This window comes from Lates calcarifer, linkage group LG12 (genome assembly GCF_001640805.2).
Source record: "Lates calcarifer isolate ASB-BC8 linkage group LG12, TLL_Latcal_v3, whole genome shotgun sequence".
Taxonomy (NCBI): Eukaryota; Metazoa; Chordata; class Actinopteri; family Centropomidae; genus Lates; species Lates calcarifer.
Genome location: NC_066844.1, coordinates 9,011,471 through 9,035,608, shown reverse-complemented (window position 1 = coordinate 9,035,608; position 24,138 = coordinate 9,011,471). Strand labels below are relative to the sequence as shown.

At 38.7% G+C, this 24,138-nt stretch overlaps 1 protein-coding gene across 1 annotated transcript in view; it reads left to right on the top strand.

Moving 5' to 3' along the window:
• Positions 1–24,138, top strand: part of cadpsa (Ca2+-dependent activator protein for secretion a) — a 200,178-nt gene that overhangs the window by 142,361 nt on the left and 33,679 nt on the right. Inside the window, 7 exon segments of the mRNA XM_051074773.1 lie at positions 8,238–8,394; positions 12,653–12,794; positions 17,523–17,678; positions 18,404–18,551; positions 20,335–20,409; positions 22,088–22,171; positions 22,906–22,938. Of these exon segments, the coding sequence (XP_050930730.1) occupies positions 8,238–8,394; positions 12,653–12,794; positions 17,523–17,678; positions 18,404–18,551; positions 20,335–20,409; positions 22,088–22,171; positions 22,906–22,938 (795 nt within the window).

Sequence of the window (24,138 nt, the reverse complement as noted above, 5' to 3'; positions counted from 1 at the left end):
AGCACACTCTAAATGGCTCAGTGGTAGAAATTCACCAGAAGCCTCTATGGTACATTTGCTTTCTCTGTTTCCTTAAGAAAAAGAAGCACTGTTAAGCTCTCCCAATCACTGAGGCAGTGTTGGTGCCCCAGGATCTCAGTCACTGCCAGAACCAGGATCTTTAAGTTGGTATCCTTCTCCACCCCCTCACCATTTATGTTGAGAGGGGTGTGGTTGTATTGTCCTGACTTGCAGAAGTCCAAAGTCAGTTCTTTGGTCTTCTTGATGTTCAGAGCCAGGTTATGACTATTGCACCATTCTGCCAGCTTTTGTACTCCTATACACAGACTCATCATTGTTTGAGATGAGGCTGATCACTGTAGTATCTTCTATGAATTTGATGATGGAGATAAGGGTATAAAGTAAGTGGACTAAGCACACATCCCAGTGTGTTTAAAGCCACTATATCCAGCATGTTTGCTATGAATATTATTCCAAATTATTTTTATTGCTAACACTGTGGCATAAAATGCCATTTTCTTCAGTGCAGTGCTTAATGATAATAGCCATCATCATCAAAACATTATTAGCATTATTATCATTAGTGTCGCATCTCAGGTTAAAGGGTAGGTTCACAATTCTCAAGTCTGTATTAAAATATTCAGGGTATCTAACAATTGTTTTAAGAAAGACTTAAAAATTATCCTGTCAATTTGCTGGCCAAATAATATTCGATAAAACTAAAAGTCCATTATTTAAAAAAAAGTAAAGTAAAAGGTTCTGTAAAATGTAATGGTGTAGAAAATAATTGTTCCTTCATTTCCAAAACTGCTCTTCCAAATTCTGATATAACAGCTCTGACTTGACATACATTACTAGATACTAACAATCCCCCTTTGAACCAGTACAAAGCTCCATTCTGTGGAAGCTTTCAGCCATGTTAGCATGACCTCAGCTCTACCAGGCAATCTCCCCATCATCCTGCTGAGCTGTCCACAACATCACTGGCCCACAAGAGCACTGCCAGTAGGTGTATGTGTACTTACCTAGCAGAATGATGGTGCTGACTGGACCATTGCACACACACTGTGGTGTTTTTAAGACATTGTATCTTTATTTCAACATTCTAGTATTGATATAACAGAGTTGGAAAGTGGGTGGGGACATGGGTTCTAGAAGTATTTCCTCCACATTAAATTAACATTTGAAAGTATGTAAGCTTATTTATATAATATAGAATAAAAAATAAAATAGAAATGGACTGTAGAGATCAAAAAACAGCACTGTAAGATATTCTTAAAAACAATACTTCCTCAGTACAGAGGAGATTGGACTAAGCTTTGAAAGCACATTTATAGTTTAAAGGTTACAAAAGGTCAGGTTTAAAAGAGAAGAAAAATTGAATCTAAAAGATCCTATAAAAGTAAGATAAAGAAAAAAATATAAATAGCTACAGGTGATAAACAAAGGAGAAAAATAGGAATTTAAGATCTTAAAGGCAATCAGAGTTGGGGCACAAGTATGTGTAGCCCATGGTAACGAAATAAAGCCTCACCAATGTTTGTTTTAATCCTTGGAAAAACATGTTAGTTTCAAAAGATCTTCAAGGTCAGGCAGTCTCATGGTGTGCAAGCAGGTCAGCAATGTGCACACAGATTGAGGAAGGAGGACACCACAGCTGTTGAGATGTGATATGATAAAAGCATGGATCAAGTTTCCAGTGCTACAAAACTTAATTCTGAAGATAATCTCCATTTCCCTCAAACACATATCTCCAGGAAAATCTAACAATAGTATGGAATTGTGTTATGGTCATTGGGTGTTTTACCATTTTATGAAGAGGAAATTGTGTTTTGGGGGTTAAATCAGTTTGGTTTTGGAGTTATGGAACTATTCTCCAGTCAATCAAGCCCTCCTACCTAAACCGTTGTTGTCATGGTAACGAAAACAGACATAGGTTGAGTTTGTGGAACGGTTACAGTTTGCTAAGATTTCAGAGAGAGCTGAGAACTGAGAATTGTAGCATACTCATAACAGGTCACTGCTACAGACAGAAACACAACACCGCACTTTAACACCTGGATTAATCTATTATTATTTAAAATAAAGGGAATTGATTCACAGTGCTAAATGTATCCACACTTTTCTAAAAAAAAAAAAAAAAAAAAAAAAAAAAAAAAAGACCAAACTCTAACACCAGGGACACAACAGGAGTATTGCAACTTGATGATTGGATGTTTCATGACCACCATGTGGGAAATGTTCCAGTCTCCAATCCAATTATATGAGTTTAACTTTTAGAACCCTGTCATTCAATTGGACATGATACAGTACAGCATGGTGTCCTGATAGATGAGAATAATGGATGAAATGGAAGCACCCTATTTTATGTCATGGTGTTTCTAAATCAGAAGCCATTGTCTTCTGTATCAGACAGCCTTGGAGTGCATTATCATTCTTATACCATGGCCAAAAATTATGCTAGGCTGAGTTAAAATCACCCATGTTTAGTCAACGCCACCAGGTATCTGTCAGCTAATCTGAAAGTAGTACATTCTCTGGCTGTGGTATAATTTCAGTCCTCTCAAGTAGCATACTACAGGTATAGTGTGGAAGTCAAAATTACTTTCAGTGCACTGTATATTTAGTCACAATACAAACACAATAACATGCAACTTCATCTTCCAAAAAGTCACATACTGTGGAGATCAACACACCATAACCACCACATTACTGCATGATGAGTGTTCAATGCACATGTTGTTTACATCCCTCATCATGCCCATGTTTCTGGATGACATCATCACTGTTCAGTCAGAGTGACGGAGACGTGACTCATTTGCTACATACCACAGGCAGTCACTACTACTACCCACCTAACTTCTCATGGGGATAGCGTTGATATCAGAAATGCTTTAACAACATGTAGTGAAGCTGGAATGACACTATGATTAGGACTGGGTAAAACATGCAATGTGTTTAATGCTGAAGAAAAAAACACTTAACTCAATTATGATTTAAATCAACCAAAATATATCAAAAAGTATCAAGGTCTGATACCCAGTCCTAATTATACCAAGTTGATATTTCATGCTTGTATTTTAAATTTAACCATGAGATTGTCCCAGTGATTTAGGCTGAGGCTATAGACTGGACTAAGGATCACTTTTGAAGCAACAGCTATATCCAAAATTTGTGAGTGACTTAATCCTTTAGCTCCAGTGTTTGGTAGCAGGCAGGATAACATGCATGTTGTTTAATTTTGTACAATATAAATAGTGCATCAGAGAAAACACACTTTTGTGTAAGACCAGGTATGTTCATACACACTTTAGGTTGCATGCGTACAGTGTATAACACAGAATAGATACTGATCAGATTGAAGGCTGCCCATGCTAACCTTTGACCTTTGTGCTCCAGAGAATGTAGGGCGGTTAGTCACTCCTGCGAAAAAGCTGGAGGACACCATTCGCCTGGCCGAGCTGGTGATTGAGGTCCTTCAGCAGAATGAGGAACACCATGCTGAGGTTAGTGTGCCATTATATGCATGCATCTACACACTCTCTCTCCCCCTCTCTGTCTTCCTCTCCCTCTCTCTCTCTCTCTCTCGCACACATAAACACACTCACACACAAGCCTGTAGTTTTATGGTAGTATGGACTGGTGGCTGGCTGAAAGAGTAGTAACTGTGTGTGCAAAGCCAGTAGTAATGAGACTGAAAAGGTGGAGCAAATTAAAACGTAGGAGTAGTTTGGGTTGTCCCTCCACTAGCTATCCCAACTACTGATAACTTAGATCCATCAGCTTCCACACAACTATATGAGAGCTGATGTCCTACACTATGGCCACCAGTGCTGTGATCAACACTGAATTAGTGATACTTCAGATTCCAAACATTTCTGTTCTGTGGTCAATTTTCATATTAAAATCAATGTATATTTTATTATCAACCTGGATATAGTCGAAATTCACTAAGTTATCACCTGGATCTAGTCTAAATAATGCCTGGTTGCCTTGTTGATAGGAACTACCTGACATTGACATTGATAATGGTTAATCACAAATGCAATCTGGAACTTTGTCCTTTGGCAGTGGCAAGCATTATCCAGCTATAGAGAGGGTGTAGCTGTTGGTGACATTTATCACTGTCACTGACTGTGGGGAAATGATTCACGTCTGCCTAGGCATGATGTTCAAACAACAGGCCAACTTTTTGTTTCCTTTTTCTGAACACATTAGGCTTTTGCATAGTATAGGCTGGTACTTGTGGCTTGCAAGCCAGATGGGCCATGCAAGTCATGGTGGAAGAAGAAAAGTAAACACACTTCTAGAATAGCTAAATTCTATGGCAAAATTGAAAACATGATATATAACCAGTCTTCTGACATTTGTTGACCAGTTGAAGGTGATATAGGAGGGACAATAAAGCCTACAAAAAGCTTGCCCGTCCGTGCACTGCAATGAAAGTGTGCTACACATTGGTTGCATTTTTGTTGGGTTGGAAAAAAGTGTAGATATGCCTAATCCCATTTATTGTGGAGTATACTGTCAGCAATAGGGAGTGTTTTAAGATGTTATTTCACAATTTGCTAGATCAGATTTACCAGTCACAGAAATTGGTTTGTGCTTTGGGTATTGACTGACTTCAGACATCGGGTTTGTAGATGTCCCACTGAATATAACTTTTGTCTCCACTACAGTTTTTCAAATCATTAAATACATACAGGGAATCTCAGGATTAGTTTCAGAGGATAAATTGAACAAGCTGTTTTGTATTCCTCTTCACTGGGGGTCTCAAAGTTTCATATACATTGAGATTTGAAATGGTAAATACAAAGCCCCCCCACCAGTGACCACCTACTACTTTGAATCATCATACTGCATTTTATCTGCACAGTGGACCATGTCTTGTAGAAAGTACACACTCTACAGCGTGTTTGTAGTAGCAGTGGAGAATTAAAAATCAGGTCTGTCTTATATCACAGCAGATCTGCTTCTCTGTTTATTTGGTAAACTCTAAGATGAAAAGATATTGAAGGATAAGGATAAAAATAATGAAGACAAAAGAAAAAGAGATGCGCTAATGAAGAAAACATTTTGGGTTTATTCTTGAATTAAAGATTCCTAAATCTATCCAATCTCACTGTCCTTTAAGTGTGAATGGTGTGAAATTTACAGACATTACTGTAAATCACATTATTTTTGTCACTTCTTTATTTAACCAAAACAAAATTGACTTATTCCCTCTCTGCTTTTTATTTCACTGATTTAATTGGTTTTCGGGGAAATGTTTGAACAGGGAAAAGAGGTATGTGATTGTCTTAGTGCCATATGCCCTGTCTCCTACCCTATCCTTACTGTAAGTCCTGTGCATGCATTTACTGACTTGGCTATTGTTGTAGAGGATCATTAATGTTTCCCTTCTCAACAATGACCCAAAATCCCTTTCAGCTTGTGAACACTGCTAATTAAGTGCTTGTTACAGTGCTTGTTAGCTTCTAAGCTAGCAACAGTTTTGCCTTTGGTGATGAGAAACAGAGACAAGCACTTAGGCAATGTGTTTTATTTGTTGAACTCATTAACTTACGCTCTGAGAAAACAAAGTGCAGAGTTGTGACTTTTGATGTTGAAGGCTTAGCTTTTTGTCTCAAAGAGTACAACTCTGTACCCTGTTTTCTACCCCAAAGCATCCCTGAATATGCAAATTTGTTTCTTGTGTTTAGCCATGTGTCATTTATTCTACCAAGTCCAGTAAGAAAGCTTGGGGCAGGAGTTATGTCACCTTTACTCTCCCTTAAAGAAACCCATTCCTCTCCATTGGATCCCTCAGCACACACAATGGAGAAAATCCAAGGCATGCTCTGTGTCATCAGAGATCACACAGTCACTCCCCTTGCAAAAAATAAAAAATAAAAAAATAAAAAATATGTATATATATATATATATGTGAGCACATTGGTAAACTAGCCTAACCAGCGTTAGACTCTGGCAAATCTTTGAGTTACTTCAATATTTTTTTGGTCATTTCATAATGAAAACACATTCAGAGCTCAAGGTTAGTATAATTCATTGCAATTAGATTTTATTAATTTTCACTTGCATAGCTCTAATTCTGGTTATTGCTCATCCTATTCACCAGCCCCATTTTGTGCCTCTCATGTAATCACCAAGTTTAACTGAAAGACTTTTACACTGATTACTACATTCAGTTTATTGAAATAACCATACGTTTTGTCAACAACGGGGAGTCAAACTGCAGCAGGTTGTTTAATAAAACCTTTTAAAGACATGTCTTGATCCCCTAAGACTATTCTGTCCTGCCACTATAAAGATATTCCACCTAGTGTTAGTGAATAAATAATAAGAGTTTCATATTGGGCATCTCCAAGCAAAATGGCAACAGGAGAGTAATAGCAGCCTTAGCAAAGATGGCAACCAGACGAGTAGGCAGCATGTATGTATTATGAAAGCTGTTTATACCAAAATCAAAAGTCACTCAGTGAGAGCATATGGCAGAAAGGTTCTTCAGGCTTCCATAGTTCTGACTCACAATTCATTTGACAGCATGTGAGTCTTTCTTGTGAAGCTGGCTGACTGCCCACACATAAATGACATGACATGGCGATAAAATGTTGCTATTGAATAAAATCTAGGCTCTTGGTAGCTTTTATAAAACGTAAATATACACTACACAGGACTAATGGTTCAGATGGGCATGGAAGAGTATTATGTTTCCACACAAAAGTCCACATTTACCTGTTGTCTTGTTTCTTCTGAAGTGTCAATGTCCGAAAAGATTATTTAGACACAGATGTGCATAAAATCTGTGTCTGTTTATTGAAGAGATTGAGGGCAATCCAATATTATGAATTTGTCACAGTTTCATAACAACAAAGGGAACATTTAAGAATTCTCATTTGGCATTTACAACAAAGTTTTACGCAAACAACATCATGATCCTACCTCAATCACTCTTCCAGTTTGTGAAACTCCTCAACCACCACAAGTTTGTGTCTGATTTAATGTGCAGCGTTTCTGTGCAGAATTCGTCTGCACTAATCTTTCCTACAGACCCTATCTGCTATCTGCTTTAATTTGGCAGGTGCTAACAAAATTTTCTTCACAGTTTTACAGCTGCACAGCCCGCTAAATTCTTGGAGGTGTGACAAGTAAGCTGTAATTTCTGGTTGCCATCTTTGGTTGGGTTAGTAAATGGTGGACCAACTTAGGAAACAAATTCAAGTTCTAAATATTTGAACACTGTAGTGAATTGATTTATATTGACAGGAGAGGGTTAAAAGAGGACTTCCTTCTAGACATGTTCTTTAGATACGTGGTAAGGTTCATAACACATCCGGACATAGTCTTTAAAGTTTCACTTTTATTTCTTTCTGTGACTTGAGTATCAACACTATTGCAAAAGTCTCAAAGGTAAAAATGATGAATACATGAGTGGTGCTGACTGGATGTACCTTCTTGCCAACTACTTAACACCAACTATTCAATGCGAAGAGCTCCCATGGCAAGTGCATGACCCTCCCACCCCCCACCCCCTCCACCTCTACCACCATGTAAGCCCATGGGTACATTCACATTACAGTGTTGATAGCTTAATGTGAATGAGCAAACACCATGGATCCTCAGGGGTCCCTCTTCAGAGACCTGGCAAGAGTGGGGGTGCATGGAGAAAAGCGAGTGTTTCTGATGTGCATGAGAGTAGCCCGGTCCCTAACAGTCACTTCACTGCGTCTGTTTGATGGGGAGATATGAGCACGGCGCAGCTCCCTAGCTCCTTCTTTCTGATTGACTCGCTGAAGGAGCTGTGGGTGAGTGTTTAAGTAGCTCCCTGCGATGCCTGTCAAGGAGCTGCTGCTGTTTCCTCTGTGGGCCAATGGAAAAGCGTGTGATTTTCCGTGCCCAAGCGCTGTTTTTTCTGCTTTGAGTTGTGAAGAATCCTTCCCTGGAGATCACGCAGTGAAGTCGTTGAGGCAACAACTTGATTTCATATGGTGAAAAGTGGAAAAGAGAGCCAAGAACCTTTGCACTAGATGAGTAGAGTTAGATCTTTTACCTTTATGGTAAATGAGATTCAAACTGTTAACTGTAAATTCTTAAAGACGTGCCCATTGGGAAGCACAGTATGTACCCTCCCTTTGTCTAATTTGTCTCCTTCCTTTGACTCTCAATCTCTTGATTTTCTTCTACTCCCTGTATTCTGTCTCCCTTTCCTCTCTGTCTTTTCTTCTCTCCATCTTAAGGCCTTTGCGTGGTGGTCAGATCTGATGGTGGAGCATGCCGAGACCTTCCTGTGTCTCTACTCGGCCGACATGGATGCAGCTCTTGAAGTTCAGCCGCCCGACAGCTGGGACAGTTTCCCCCTCTTCCAACTGCTCAACGACTTCCTAAGGGTGGACTGTGAGTGAGGAGCTATTCAAAGAAAATATATTCAACAGTCAGTATGAGGACTGAAGTAGCTGAACGTGCCTAGCAGTTGGTGTTAATCAGTGAAGAAGAGATCAGATGCTAGGGTCTGTAGGCCTGATGAAGGGTAAAATGAAATGGAAAGCCACATTATTCACTTGTCCAGGTTAACATAAATTGTGACATAATCTCATAGTTTACATAATGATTAAAAAAACATACATACATTTTACAAACTGAGCAACATTTATCATTTACAAGAACAACATCAACAAAAAGACATTAAAACTGAACGTAATTATTTACACCTCCTTATTTGTGCAACTTTGTCTGCTGGGTGTTTCATAGTACATTTGCCGCTATGTTATCTATAGCTGTTAGCTGCAAACACACATGCAAATCATTTGAGTGTGTGTGTGTGTGCGCGCACATGCGTGCGTGTGTGCGCTCAGCTCAGAGGCACATTAATCTCAAAACTTAGCAGGATTGTCATATATCCGTGTCATATCTGTTTTTTGTTTTTTGGAGTAGGCTTCAACCCTTGGAGAAAGCGTAACCACCATTATGGTTTGTTATAGGGATGTTTCTTTGTGTGAGATGAGTCTAACTGTAGATGTTTGAGACTGTGTGATTGCACTCTGAGTGCTTTTTTAGAAACCATTGTTTTAGGTGATAAACTCGATAAGTTCAATTCAATTCAATTCAAAATCTCAAGCCACTGAAAAGAGCACAACATTACAGAGAGAAACCCAACAGCTCCCTCAATGAGCGCTTGGGAAAAACTCCCTAAAGTCTGTGGCATTCCCCATCTTTGTTAACACTGATTTTCTGTTCAGTGTACCTCAGCAGTCTGTTTTCTGTCAGTAGCCAAGCCCTATTGCACTATGTCGTCCACTGCATGACCAACAAAGGCTATACGTCACCGGTATCTCCACACCACTAACATTCTCTTGTTATCTTATTTATCCACAGTAGCTCTATATGTTTAATGTTAATATGACCGTTTGAATGACGTTTCTGCTGAGGGAGTACCTGTCTCTTCTATCTTGCATTCAGCTCTTGATACCAAAACAATATCTTGTGATGTCTAACCCTGCTTTGCCAATTTGTGTGGGACATCCCTAAAAGACTCTCCAATGATTGGTTAGAAGTAGTTTTGTTTCTGTGATGTCACTGGCTGTTAGCAGAGCATCAGCAGCAACTATGTATACTAACCGTAACAGGATGTACTCAGGCATAGTATTGAGGGTAGGTCACACGTGTTTTAGCAGTGCTCAGAGCTCAACTCGCAGTCACTAGTAGTTGTGTGTGTGTGAAACAGTAGAAAATAAACCTTAGCCATTAAAATAAGCTTCAGGTCACATTTATGAACATACAGCATAAGTATAGCAGCAGTTGTGATTGTTGATTGAAATATATCAGTTCTGTCAGATGCACACGTGAGACAGATGACTGACAAATATGGCTGAAACTGCATGTAGATATACCATTTATGGCAATATGTTGTCAAGTCTTGTACTCTTTTGATAGGATATCCATATAAGTTTTTCTAACATTTGTATCACCCAGTACCATTTTATGACCAACCACCAAATTCATCATTTTTAATGAAGGTTTACAGCTGCTGTTGACTGCAGACTCCACTCTCACTGAAACATCCCTCAATGTCTGTGAAATCATTCTTGTCAACATGAGATGTCTACATTCAGCCTGGAGTGGTTTGCATACTGAACTGTGCGTGCGTGTGTGTGTGTGTCTGTGTGTGTGTGAACAGGACCTGGAGTGTCTGACTGAAGATAATGGTCAGGTCTTGATGCTGGTTGCTGCAGGCCAGTCATCTCTCTAATGAACTGCACGCACTTGCCCGCAGGCTCACGGTGGAGCTGTCCGTGGTCCTGTAAAGGATACACTTCACTGTTCACAATGCAGACTCAATCTGCAGGGTGCTAATTGTCCCTGGGGAATGCTTCCCCTTTTCAGTTTGCCAGTCGGGAGTCAAGGAGAACTCAGAGCGTGGTCCACTCATTCAGCTGAGCAGAGACGACTGCAAATAGCTCATTATGCTCACTTGTTAGTATCATCAAATTTGCCACCATCTTATTAGCTACGTATTGTCTGTTGTGTGAAAATGGCAATTGAAGGACATAGCAATGGACATAGCTACACCAGCTAGCAGTTAACAGAGGGTAGGAACTTGTTCAATGCTAGCAACAATACAGTGACTATAAAAAACAGACCCTTACTGACTGTGTACATTTTCTTGAGTGCTACAAATTGAATTTATATTCCTTTTAAGTTGTTTTTGTTAAGATAAACAAATTCCAAATCTGTAGACTGCATTGAGATATGATGAAATCATTTTCTTTCTCAGTATTGATTTGACTGAAAGATTCTTCCATTAGACTTATATCGATTTTAAAAGATAAGGCTAGTGTTAAATTCAATACAAAGATCAGCACCAACAATATGTTAGTCTGTCTCACAGCCTGAAAACTGGACACTGTAGACTTTTTTCAGCTGTGGATTAATCCATTGTGGCACCAGGATGGTGCATATAAATATGACAGTGTACGTATTAACTTTGAAATTTTTTATGTTTTTGTTTGTTTGCTACTGATTCCTAAAAATGACATTTTCCCAAAACAATTTGACACGATTTTCAAGTTTTGGAATATACAAGTATGTTTGTTAGAATACTTCTTTTTTTTGCAGTATACTTGGTAAAATTCAGGCTCCTCCTCTTCCAGAGCATTTTCTATTACACTTAGATAAATATGGGGTAGTCAAATCAAAGCAGCAGAGACTGCGATATACTGACTTTTAGTCTGTAGTAGGGGTCGGATTATATCATGACATCATCAGGGATATTTCCTCAGTCTTAACAAAGCTCCCTCAGAACCATACAAAACATTCTTCAATTGAGTAATGCTCCCCATGATTACTAACCTGACTTTTATGTGTAAAATCAGTGGAGTGTCCCTTTAATCTGTTTGCAGGAACACTGTGAAAATACAAACATAGGAGCTCATCATACCAGTCAAAGCCACAGCCCACAGTGTTACTGTGTAGCACAGTATCAACAGGGGGTCTTTCAGACATCACAAACTACGCCGTCATCAATACCAAGTTAAGACCCACCAGAGCCCCCCACTGCCCACACAGCGTAACAAGCGCACACTTTAGCAAAGCATAACATCATGGGGACATCTCTTCCACAGAAGGTCATCTGTGCTGTTGCCCCACAGCGGTGCACTTATGTAGCAGTAAATAGCCTTGGCACTAGACAGGCACCAAAGTCGGGTTGCCATTCGAGGAGTTAATGATGTCTAAAGCAGTGGTAGCTGGGCCACAGTGAGCCCTGGGAACACACTCCTGGACACAACACATCTAAGTGGACAGCAGCCGCTCAAGTGGCTAATTGGGAGAGTGGCAATCAGGATGCACAACAAACATTGCACCTACTGTGTATCATCGACCTTGACTCCAATGCCAGCACACACAAACACAAACACACACATGCTCAGAGGGGGAGAGAAAAACAAAGAGGGAGAGGGAGAGGAAAAGCAGACACACTGCATGGAGCCGTGAGGCATCACATTAGCACACACTGGCCTCCATTTTATCTCCTGTGGTCTTCGTCAGTGTTGCCTTTTTACCAGTTGGGAGCCGGCGGAGACTGGGGCAATTGTGTGTGACGAGTTGAATTTAGAAATACCCTGAGACTCCGGCCTTTTGTTTAGAGAAATTGAAAACTGAATATGCTGTGTCATACCTGCTAATGAAGAGCCAGTGTTAACAAACACCAACCTCTGTCATCATTCATTATCACCAGCTAGGACAGGGCTGTTCAGTTATTCATGTCGCACATGAACACATAGAAGTATAAAAAGCCCCTTAGGATCATGGTAAATGTTTAAAGCATGTGTAATGTGAGCTGTCTGTGTACGGTAGTTATCTGTACTGGTAAAAATCGAGGCTCAGTGAGATGTACATGACAGATGAATGAATAACACTGTTAAAACTCCCCATCTGTTAGAGAGGCCTTTCATCTCTGTGGTTTTGTCACCATGCCCACAGAATGACGCACAAGAAGAAAATATTTATTTGTAAATAAGAACACACACTAGAAAACTTACAAATAGATCAAGTTATTGACTGTACATTTGAACTAAATGGGCTCCTGTCACTAAACACTCAGGTGTGCTTTGTCATTTCCATGTCCTATTTCTTCCCTCCTGTGCCCTCCCCTCAGATAACCTGTGCAATGGGAAGTTCCACAAGCACCTGCAGGACCTGTACGCCCCCCTGGTGGTGCGATATGTGGACCTGATGGAGTCCTCCATTGCTCAGTCCATTCACAGAGGGTTTGAGAGGGAATCATGGGAACCTGTCAAGTAAGGATGCCTTCATTTGCATTACTTTTACTTATCTTCTTCACCTGCAATAGAGTTGTGGAGGATTTAAGCCATTTTCCCTTTGCAAATGTGTGTACAGATTTAGCTTGGGTTTTACGTCCTTATTGGCTATTGGTTTATTAAGTGTGCCTGCATTGAACTGGTTTGGTTCTAAAGCTGCTTAAAATCTTGAATTAGCACTAAGATAAAAACTGTGGTGGGAATGTCTTGTATAAATGTTTGTGAACAAATGATATTAGTGGTGAGGTTACACAAAGATAAAGTGAAAACACAAGTGCTTTGTGAACATCTGTGCAGACTCAAAGCGGGTATTACCCTGTCTTTACATGTGTATCTGACCGTATAGCAACAGGTGGTTCCATTACCTTCAACTCCACCACAGGTCCTGAAAAGCGTAGCAGAAGATGGACAATGGCACGGGTCACGGGAGAGCCCGAACCATTGTCCATCAGCACAAGAAGAGTTCTCTCTCTAAGCAGAGGAGATACAAGTCTATAAGTGTCTATAAGTCTCTCTGTCTATTGTTTGCTGTATTTGTATTTTTAAACTGCATCTGCCACAGCTTAACATATCGTGTGCCATATGTTCAGATCTCCAGAGTCAGTATGCTCATTTCAACAGCACTGTTCCATGTTTGTGCCATAATAATTAAGTTTTTTTTCACAATTGTTTTCAAAATATATTTTCCTCCATTTATCAAACATACAGACTTTTGTATGGTACCCTGTTATACCCCTAATCCCCAAATTACCTCCTAGCCCACTACTGTGCTTCAGTTCCTTACAAGACACTAGTGCTGTAATATACTGTATACTCTATCTACAATTGCAATTACAAGTGCAGTATTTTCAGTAAGGATTTGCTCTACCATGTTATACTAGCAGGAAATTAAACAAGACTTTCACTGTTAATTAATGCTACTGACAACTTCCAAACTGAAAGCTTCAGAAAAGGTGAATAAAAGTACAGGTCTAGGTATTTACTAACACCATGCAAGCATTCATCTTGCATCCTGTCTACACTGGACCAGCTGACTGTTCCACTCGTGTTTGACAGACCAAATAATGCCAATGGGTGCACAGCAAAAATCATCTTGAATTAAACTGTAACTTTAATTCATCCTCACTTTGTTTTTCACAACTCACCTGCATCAGCTTTGACATAGAATCTCTGTCTTCTGTTTTCTGTTATTCTGTTTGTCTTCACAGAAGTATAACAAGCACTCTGCCCAATGTCAACCTCCAAATGCCCAAAGTATCAAATATAACAGTGCCAAGTGTTAACCTCCCACAGATGCCCAGCTTTTCTCCACCCCACTGGATGGCAGCTAATCATGACTCAGAGTGTGTATCTGCATTGTCCAGCCTGAGACATGCACACATGTCCTTGATATGAATGTGGCATGGAAGTCGAATGACCCCAAAGCAAAATTACCTCTAACATTTCTACATCCCAAACATTTTTTCTTATTTTGAAAAATAGACTAATAATGAGAAATACTGCACAGTACTACTAGTGTTCAGTAAAATATTTAAAGTGTCTTTGTTTTGTAATAAATAATAAATATATGTAATCATTTAAATTCATAAATCAGGCTTTTTAAATGATTGAAAGTTAGTATTATCATTAAAAGCACTCTGCATGTCTTAATATACACTTGACACATCGTCTATAGCACTTTAAGAACTTAAGCGAAATGTTGTCTGCACCAACAACAGGGATCAAAGGTGTAAAAGCGCCTTCATACACTGCAGCATCCCACAGAGTGTGACGCTGTCACTGCAGCACATCCATCCCTATTCCCTCATCTGGGATCTTGTGGATACACATTCAAAAATATCAGCCCTGAAGGTTTCATTGTAAAAAAAAAAAAATAATAATAATAAAATGAGAGCTGCATTTTAATTTTAATTCACTTACAAAAGAAAAGATAACAACTTGGATGGCAGATGTAAGACTGGCTATCCAAAAGAACTCCAAAAACGTATGTAGATGCGGTAGTCTCTTTTCATTATTTGGGTTTCATACAGGCTCAAAGTCATGTTCATACCAACATCACAACATGTTGTGTGTGGATGGATGGAGGAGGCAGTAACTTGGAAATGGAATCCCGATAGTTTCACTCCCATGTATGTGTTTTTATATGGACTGGAAAGATGCAAAAGCATAACAAGGAACACTGACATAACACTGAGGATATAATGTATGATCTGTGTGGTTCTTTTTTCATGGATAAGAAGTGGTACTTACAAAAATGACTAACAAGTGTGCTTTTACTCTTTGATTATTTGTAGACACATAATTGTCTATTTCGTATTTACTCAATTTATCATCTTGTTAATTTATACCACAGATAGACTCTATTCTAAATCTGTTCTGCGTAGAAAAGTCTTTTACAGATAAAAACAAGATTAAGTGTCAGCTGCTAGCAGCTCTGCAAGGCTGTACTTAGGCAGTGTTTTTAGCTAAATTCTAACATCAGCATGCTAATATACTCAAAGTAACATCTGCTAATTGATGAAATACACCAGCATAACTGAGGCTGGTGGGAAAATCATTAGTTTTGGGGCTATTTGGTCTTAAACCGAAGGACTGAACAGGTTAAATTGTTGATCTGATGACCTTATATAAATATGCGTGTATTAGGTTACTAATTAACTTGCATCTCTCTTTAAAATATCATATAGTGTAATTCTTGTATACCTCCAAATTTCTGCCAATGAGATTATTAGGCAACAACTACAACAGTGGGTGGCACAGCAGTGCAGTGGTTAGCACTGTCACCTCACAGCAAGAAGGTTCGGACCAGGGCTCGAACCCAAGGCTTTTCTGTGTGGTATTTGCGTGTTCTCTCCAGGTACTCCAGCTTCCTCCCACAGTCCAAAGAGATACACATTAGGTTAACTGGTGACTCTAAATTTCCCATAGGTGTGAATGAGACTGTGAATGGTTGTCTATATATGTAGGCCCTCTCACCCAATGTCAGCTGGGATAGACCCTCCACCCCCGGGCAACCCTTAACGTATAAGTGATATAGATAATGAATGAATAAATGAACTACAGGCTTCAGAGGTGTATTGACATTAGCCTCTGATAATATCACTTTTACAAGGCACACAACAGATTATGCTTCACAGTGCCAGGCTAAGAAATCTTTTCCAAAACTTCTCTAATTTCAGAAAGGCCACCAGCCTCACTGTAGAGGATTTGGATCTCCACATTCATGCAAATTATCAAAAACAATTGAAAATAAATGTACAGGACCTTTGCATTATGCATCTGGTCATACTACCTGGTTACTAGAAATGAATCCACACCTGTAAATGTTAAAAAAAAAAAATAGAGATATGACATCAGTGGTAACTTGTGTCCTGGTTATGAACTTGCATCTTTCTATCATATCTTTCTATTCCTACACCTCTCCCCCAGTTACCTGATGTTGTAGCACCCCAGCCCTGCATTGTGGTTCAGTCTGCTGGCACTGGATCGAGATACCTGCAGCTGCAGTGTTACTCCTGGTCCTAGCAGACCTCCTCTTTACCCAAACGTGTGTCCCCTTTTTCTAGTTTAAAGCAATAAACTGAGGGTTCCCACACATCTTGGAAAATCTGTTGTTTCAGTGTCACAAAAAATCTTGCAAAATGACAAAATTGCATAAAAGTTTAAACATCCTGGAAATGAATGAGTTGGATAATTTACTGGCAGATGACACAATTTCACAGCACATTAGAGAGTCTTTCACCAATATACCTCTTGGATTTGAAAATACATAGATTTTTTTTTTTTTTTAATGAGTGGGAACCCTGAATCTATTCACTAAAGAAGAAGGCAAGCCATTTACTGTCTTTCCTTTTGTTCCTGTTTTTATTATCTGTAACTGAGATATACAAACATAATTCTTTGCTTTGTCCTGTCTGCTCTGTGTCAGTACGGTGCACACACACAGTACAAAGATGTGTATCTTGCACCCACATTCACACAGTCTTACCCACCAATATTGCTTGGTGTGTAAATGACAGGATGGAACATGCATAAATTTTCACCTTTACTCACTCAGTGCAGTGTGTCTAACAATATTAGCGTGGATCCTGCTTCCCCTCGGAGCAGACTACGTTGACACGCATACGGTCTACACACTGTTCATGGTACACTGTGTAAAGGTCCATCCTGCACATTATTTAAAAAAAAAAAACATGTTTTATTACATAAGTAAATATAAGGAAATACTCGTAGAATGAAAGTTAGATGGTCCAAGGTTCAAAGGTAAACAGCGTCTTTGGCCACAGGAGAGCCTGTTAACCCACAAATAACAAATAGGAACCCTCTACTCATTTTTGTCAATTAGAGCTGTACATGCTTTGAAAGAATCTACAAGGAAACCACTGATGACTGTGGTGTGTATTTTCATATCTCTTGATATAAGGGCATCTCTGTCATGTGGTTTCAAATGAAAAGTTTTGTATTGCCTCTTTCACAAAAATATTACAAAGTGGCATTCCTTATTATCATATAAGTGCCATCTCAGTAGTTTAAATTTAAAAGTGAAGGACAATCTGCCAGATAGTCATTATAGTCACCTAATTTGTTCCATGAACTCAAAGTAGCTATTGAAACATTTGATCTACAACCTAGAGTGGAACACTATTGTCTTCTCCTTTTCAAAGTTCTTGTCTTCAAACTGCTAAATGTTGACTTGATGTCCTACAGTAATGGTTCAGGGACATCTGAGGATCTCTTCTGGAAGCTGGACGCTCTACAGACCTTCATCAGAGATCTCCACTGGCCAGAGGAGGAGTTTGGCAAGCATTTGGAGACCCGACTGAAGCTGATGTCCAGTGACATGATTGAATCCTGTGTAAAACGGTAAGACAGCGCTTAACTGTATGTATATGGGTCTGATTGCAAGCCAACAGCAGTGAGTAATTGAATATTCTTGCAGTTACATGAATTTTTGTAAACTAGGTCCAACATTAACTGTCTGTCAACAACAACATTAACTATTTGTCAACAAGCTGTAAAGAAATATCGAGGCACTATTGGCTTATACTAGTTAATATTTAATATGAGTTTTGGAGGGTAAGTAAGACAAGATGCAACTGGCACATTTGGTGGATTCACAGGAACACTAATACAACTGGTAAAAATAAGTAGCCTTCCAAAGAAGTAGTGAGTGCACATACTTTGGAAGTGAGCAAGACTGGTATGTTTTACTTTTTTGAGTAATAAATTGTGGTTTACCACTGCAGTGTCTTTCCAGATACATATAACACTTGGCAGTCTGGCAAATGTTGAGTTGGTTTCTTTTGATTATAAAGGTGGTCTTTTTTAAGCTCACAGGGCTGTGGCTATCTCAAAACAGCCTTGGTGGGACTTACAGACTGCTGTAATTATGTGTCTTCACAACAGTTTGGTTTCTTGGGAAGGCTTTGAAGGAGTATTTAGAGCTTTATGTGTGTAAAACAAAATTTAAGTATAAATGAACATTTTATGTTTCATATATTTAGGGAGGTTTCGGGGGATTGGACTCATGACCTCAGTATTTCAAAAATTCTGGCCATGGCCATATATATATTTTTCCTTCTCTAAAGGACACGGGCTGCATTCGAGGCCAAGCTTCAGAGGAGCAGCCGGGCCACAGACTTCCGTGTGCCGCAGTCCATCTGCACCATGTTCAACGTCATGGTGGATGCCAAGGCCCAGTCAGCCAAGCTGTGTGCCGTGGACCTGGGGCAGGAGGTAGGTGCTGAAAATACCCTGGAAACTCATTATCTTAAAAGCAGTTGGAACCCTGCATTGGGAAGAATGAATCCTAAATTATCATTAATTGCTATTAAGTCCCTGTGCACATCATAAATGATTTCCCTTTTAAATCTCATATCAATTAAAGGTCACTCTGTTTCGAAGGTGTTTATTCATTCTTGTTTTTCTATTTTGAGTAGCATTGGCAGATAAAGGTGTGAATGTGTTATTTTTCTCCCTTTTACTTGAATACATCCTTCTTTCTTTGTCTTTTACTTTTGCAGTATTCACATAATTTTACATGTGCCATGTCACCTCTATCTTTCCCCTTTTCTGCTGCTTTTTTTTCTCCTCTCTGTCTTGTGAAAGTTTGTTAGAGACTGGGTAAGTGTGGCTACGAATTCAATTGAAATCTCACCCTCCAGTTCCCAAATGTATAATTAGTCATCAGTTTTCCCTGTCTGTCTTCCTCCACTTGAATTGTTTGGATTTCATTAGCATATGTGTAGATAGCATTGAATATACATGGGGTAGAAGTGAGAGATCTCATATTTCACAGAATCTTGAGACTGATACCAATTACTGACAATGAATTAATTATTGCTAAGTCCTTCGCTGTTCTGTTGGTGCTACAAAGCTAAACAAAAGGATTCCTCACAGTGATACTGCCTCTGAGTTTCCATGACTGCAGTACTTTAGCAAGACTAATTATCCCTAGTCCTTCACTGGATTCTGATTAGTTTGAGAACCTCAGGATTCTTGGTGGTGGTTATAAAGCACTTCATAATTTACATGCAATTTAAAAAAAAAAAAAAGGTTTTTAAAAGGAAAAAATGGAAGTAAAAGATGATTAAGTCTTTAATCTGCATCTCTATTTAGCAGTGATTTTACATTATAATGAATAGTGTCCTAATGTGTGTGGTGTTCACCTTAACATCTCTTCTAACCCTATAATCCTTACACACTTAAGTATATTGCTGAAAGCCTTAACATTTAATTCATGGGTTTGACAGATATTGACTTTTCATTATATATGGTATCTGAGTTGTAGTCAAATGCAGTTTGATTCATTACATACAGTATCTCTATTGTGTACAACTGAAGAAGTATACACTATTTATATTTGCCAAGTGACTCTAATTTTAAAGATTGCCTGAGGGCCATGGCCATTTCTTTTCACAGAGTTTGCTTTTACAGAGTTCCTGAAAGTCCCAAATAAGGTTTAAAAATTTTGCAATACTGAGATGTCAACTCATCAGAAGATATTATGTTGTGGGAACAAGCTGTTTTCTTGTGGGAGCAAATGAACATTTTGGCTAATGAAAGCAGTGCCTCAGTCTAAATGTCAGTTGGTTGTGTTGTCCTTTATTTATGTGCCTAATAATATACAAAATGTATGGCAAAGAAGCACATTAGTATTTAACAAATCGGTTTTTTGTGCACACATTTGTCCCCACAAGAATCAATAATAGGTTTGATTCACTATTGATGTGCAGCAATCACATATTAGTCAAACCTTAGGTAAAGGAGTTGCATGTTTAATAATCTGTATGCTGCTGTCAAATGAATTACAATATCTGTTTCTTTGTTGTGTACCACCTAATAAACAGAGCCACATCGTCTGTTGGTTTAGTGCTGTAAATGATCCAGGTTTCCCTTAAAATCTGTCCTTGTCATACATAGTAATAAACTAGTAAATGCCAGAACTTGATCAAAATACTACATGTATTTAGTAAATGTGGATGAGAAGAGTAACATGTTTTCTTTTCTTCCTCTTTAGAGACAATACCATTCCCAAATTGACAATCTAATTGAGGAGACGGTGAAGGAGATGATAACTCTGCTGGTAGCTAAGGTACAAAATAGTACAATATATATTTAAACCATGGGTGGGTGACTGCAAACATTTCTTGGGAAGAACTTTCTGTTGGGAAGAACAAAAATGACTACAAAGAGACTCAAGGAGACTCAGCAGGGCCACACATAGATAAAAAAAAAAATCATACAGTTTCTCAAAACAACAACAAATACAAATAGACTCAAAATGACTGGAAAGAGATGCAAAACTGCTACAATAGGATGCAAAACAACTGTCAAGAAACCAATGAAACTATGTCCAATGAAATTATGTATTTACTTTGAACTCCACAGACAGCCTTGTCCAGATTGATGACTCAGCACAGAGAAGACATTAACTCTACATACTTACATAAAACAACTTAGGGTTATAGAGTAATGTCCCAAGAGAATGATACTGAAGACTTTTCCCAATGGATAGAGGAGCTAGTAATCATTTATCTGTTCTGATAGCATGAAAATAGCCAAAACTGGACATACAGTCACAGTAGAATATATTCAGACCCCTTTACTATTTGCACTTTACTGTGTTGTAGGTTAAAAATGCCATTTTGCCCACTAATCTATATCCAATTACCCATACTAACAAAGTGAAAGCATGTTTTTGGAAATCTTTGTTTTTTTTTTTTTTTTTTGGTTAATCATTTTGTACAAGAGTCTTCTTGGGTAAGTCTCTACAAGCTGTACACAACTGGATTTGGGCAGTTTGTCCCATCCCATTCCTCCCATCCCATCCTGACAGATCCTCTGAAGCTCCATCAGATTGGATGGGAAGTGTCTGTAAACCACCATCTTCAGGTGTCTCTGCAGATATTCTATGGGGTTTAAGTCTGGGATTTGGCTGGGTCACTCAGGGACAGTCAGAGACTTGTCCTGAAGGCACTCCAACATTGTCTTGGACGTATGTTTAGGGTCACTGTCGTGCTGAAAGGTAAACTATTGCCCCAGGTTACTCAGTTTGGCTGGAGGGCCAACTATAGCTGGTAGCTCCTGGTAGCTCCAAACTCCATCCATTTCACAATTATGGAGGCTACTGTACTCCTGGGGACACTCACAGCTTGAAATGCCACAGTTTTATTCTGGAGGTCTACAGAGTCCATTCCTTGGACTTCATGGCCTGTTTTTTTTTTTCCTGATATGCAGCGTTAATTGTGGGACCTTGTATGCAGAGGCGCTTGTCTTTCTAACCTACGATAAATCAATTCATTTTTCCATAGGTAGACTCCAATCAAGTTTGAGACACATCACAAAGATATTTAGTGTAAACAGGATGAACCCAACCACATTTTGGAGGGCAACATCAAAGAGTCTGAATATTTTGGAAAATGAGAGATCTGCATTTTTTATTTTTTAATTGATTTGCACAAATTTCTGAACACATACTTTCACTTTTTTATCATGGATAATTGAGTTTGTTTTTTGTTTTTTTTTTTTGCAAAAATGGCAATATTGTCTATTTATAATTTAAATCTCCAGCAAAAAGTAAAAGTATTTTCTGAGGCCAGTGTACGTGGTTTTAAGTTGACCTGGACAACTTGACATATTGCTGTAGTTTAAACTGCACTACAACAAAATAAAGACTCAACAACTACTCACAGGCTTTTAATAACAGTGATTTTTACAACACTTGTAATTGTAATAGACTGTTTAGCATTTTTTCCTCTTCTCTCTCTCAGTTTGTGGTCATTCTAGAGAGTGTGTTAGCCAAACTCTCCAGATATGATGAGGGAACGCTCTTCTCCTCCTTCCTATCTTTCACAGTAAGTAGCACATTCAACACTATCTGGCTTTTCTTCCTAAAATACCTACAACTCTCAAGTGCAGCACAGTGGGTGACCATGAATTATCAGATCTTTTTGAAAGAGGTCCACAGTGAAAACCTATTATCTGAATTGCTTATTTGGAGGTGGAAACAATGCAACACCAGAATTTTTAACTGTTGTAAACATTAGATTTAGCAACTTCCTGTGCTTGTGATAGCTTAGACACTAATGTGCATGAAGTTTTCCAGTCAGGTGAAAAATGATTAGACATTTTGTTGTCACTTAAGGGTTAGATAAAATGATGATATTCTTCATTTTCTCTGGAATTACTTCAGACACCACACTGTTATAATGTGTTCCTCAGCAATAGTTCTCCTATTTGATGAATTAACAATGCGTTTAGAGGCTGGGTCTTGTTGTTGAACATCATTGTTTTTTCCACATTAATCTTTCATGGTAATTTTCATACAGTTTGACCTTTTTTGAAGCTGTCCTCAGCACCAAATAGTTTAACAACTCAGCTGGTTTCCCACAGTATAACAAAAGCCAGGTTATTGAATTTGCGAGTGCACTTTTGCAGCTGAAATCACCGTGAGTCACTGTTGCCAGATCAGTAGGCTCTAAACTACAGGCTATACAACTGCCACCACAGCATCTTTTGTTCTGAAAAGAGTTGCCACAGCTGGAGTCCTGACTGTTTTTTCACCCACTCCTCTCTCCTTAATGTCCAGGTGAAAGCTGCCTCAAAGTATGTGGATGTACCAGTAAGTGAGACTTACTTCTTTTTCTGACTCCCTTGTATGTATGTACACCATGAGACAAACATTCCTTGAGTGTAAATGTCTTCATCTTCTCCTTACACAGAACCATTAAAGGCTCAATTGCGCATTAGTTGCCAGAAGTGAGTACGGAAACTGAACCAGTTCAGAATTAAACTGTGACTGCAAGAACTGAAAGTTAATAGTGAGACTCCCAAAGATTCCTACAAGTAATCATATTCTTAAGAAAAAGGTCTTAAATAATACCAGCAGTAAATAGGTCTATAGTCAATTGTCACTGTCCAATAATGTATCCGTATTCAGATTAAATTCAGATATTAAAGGTAGCATATAATGTTTTTGACCTCTGGTAATGTTTTACAATCAGGGTTTGTTTGTATCACATGAGAGTTCAAAGGGCGCAAGTGCACAGGTGATGCAATTTCACACTAGGACACAGATCAATGGGAACTTCTTTATACTGGCCTGACCATCACAGGATTTTTCAGGTTAATGCCAGTATCAATGTCTGAGAGTTAAAACAATCCAGAAAAGATTTATTGCTGCACATACAACATTTTTTAATGAGCACCTCTTAAATTTGTCTATTGAAGAATTACGATCAAAGGTATGTACTGAGACAGACACAAGTCCTCAACCTAAATGAACATATATATCGTTTGTCTCTAACCTCAAATATGACCCATTTCTTGAGTTAGCACCCAGCCGCGCTACGAGATATGCCACTGATTAAATGTTTAAAATTACTTCTGGAAAATAAATAACTTGCCCTTTTATGATTATATTATGACTATGATCCTTGAGTAAGGGTCTGGTTAAGGTAAAAGCACAAAAGCATCTTGGAAAAGGGAAAGATCATATTTTGGGTTAAAATATGTACTTTGTTAAGGTTAGAGGATCTTGTGCATGTGCAATCATAATCACGTGGCTAAGATTAAGAAATAATCGTGATCATGGTTAAAAGAAACAACAAAGACTATCACTTTAAAAGAGGAAACAAACAATGTTCTCCCATGTTGAAGTTCACAGTTTTCCACCCTGAACCCCTGCCTATGGGGACTAAGTTGCTATATAACAACGTCACCTGACTTTCTCCTTTGATCCCATCATAATTACTATGGCCACTAGAGGGCTTTGTTACTTGAACATAAACTCGTCATTTTGGGGCATTTACTGAAAAGACTG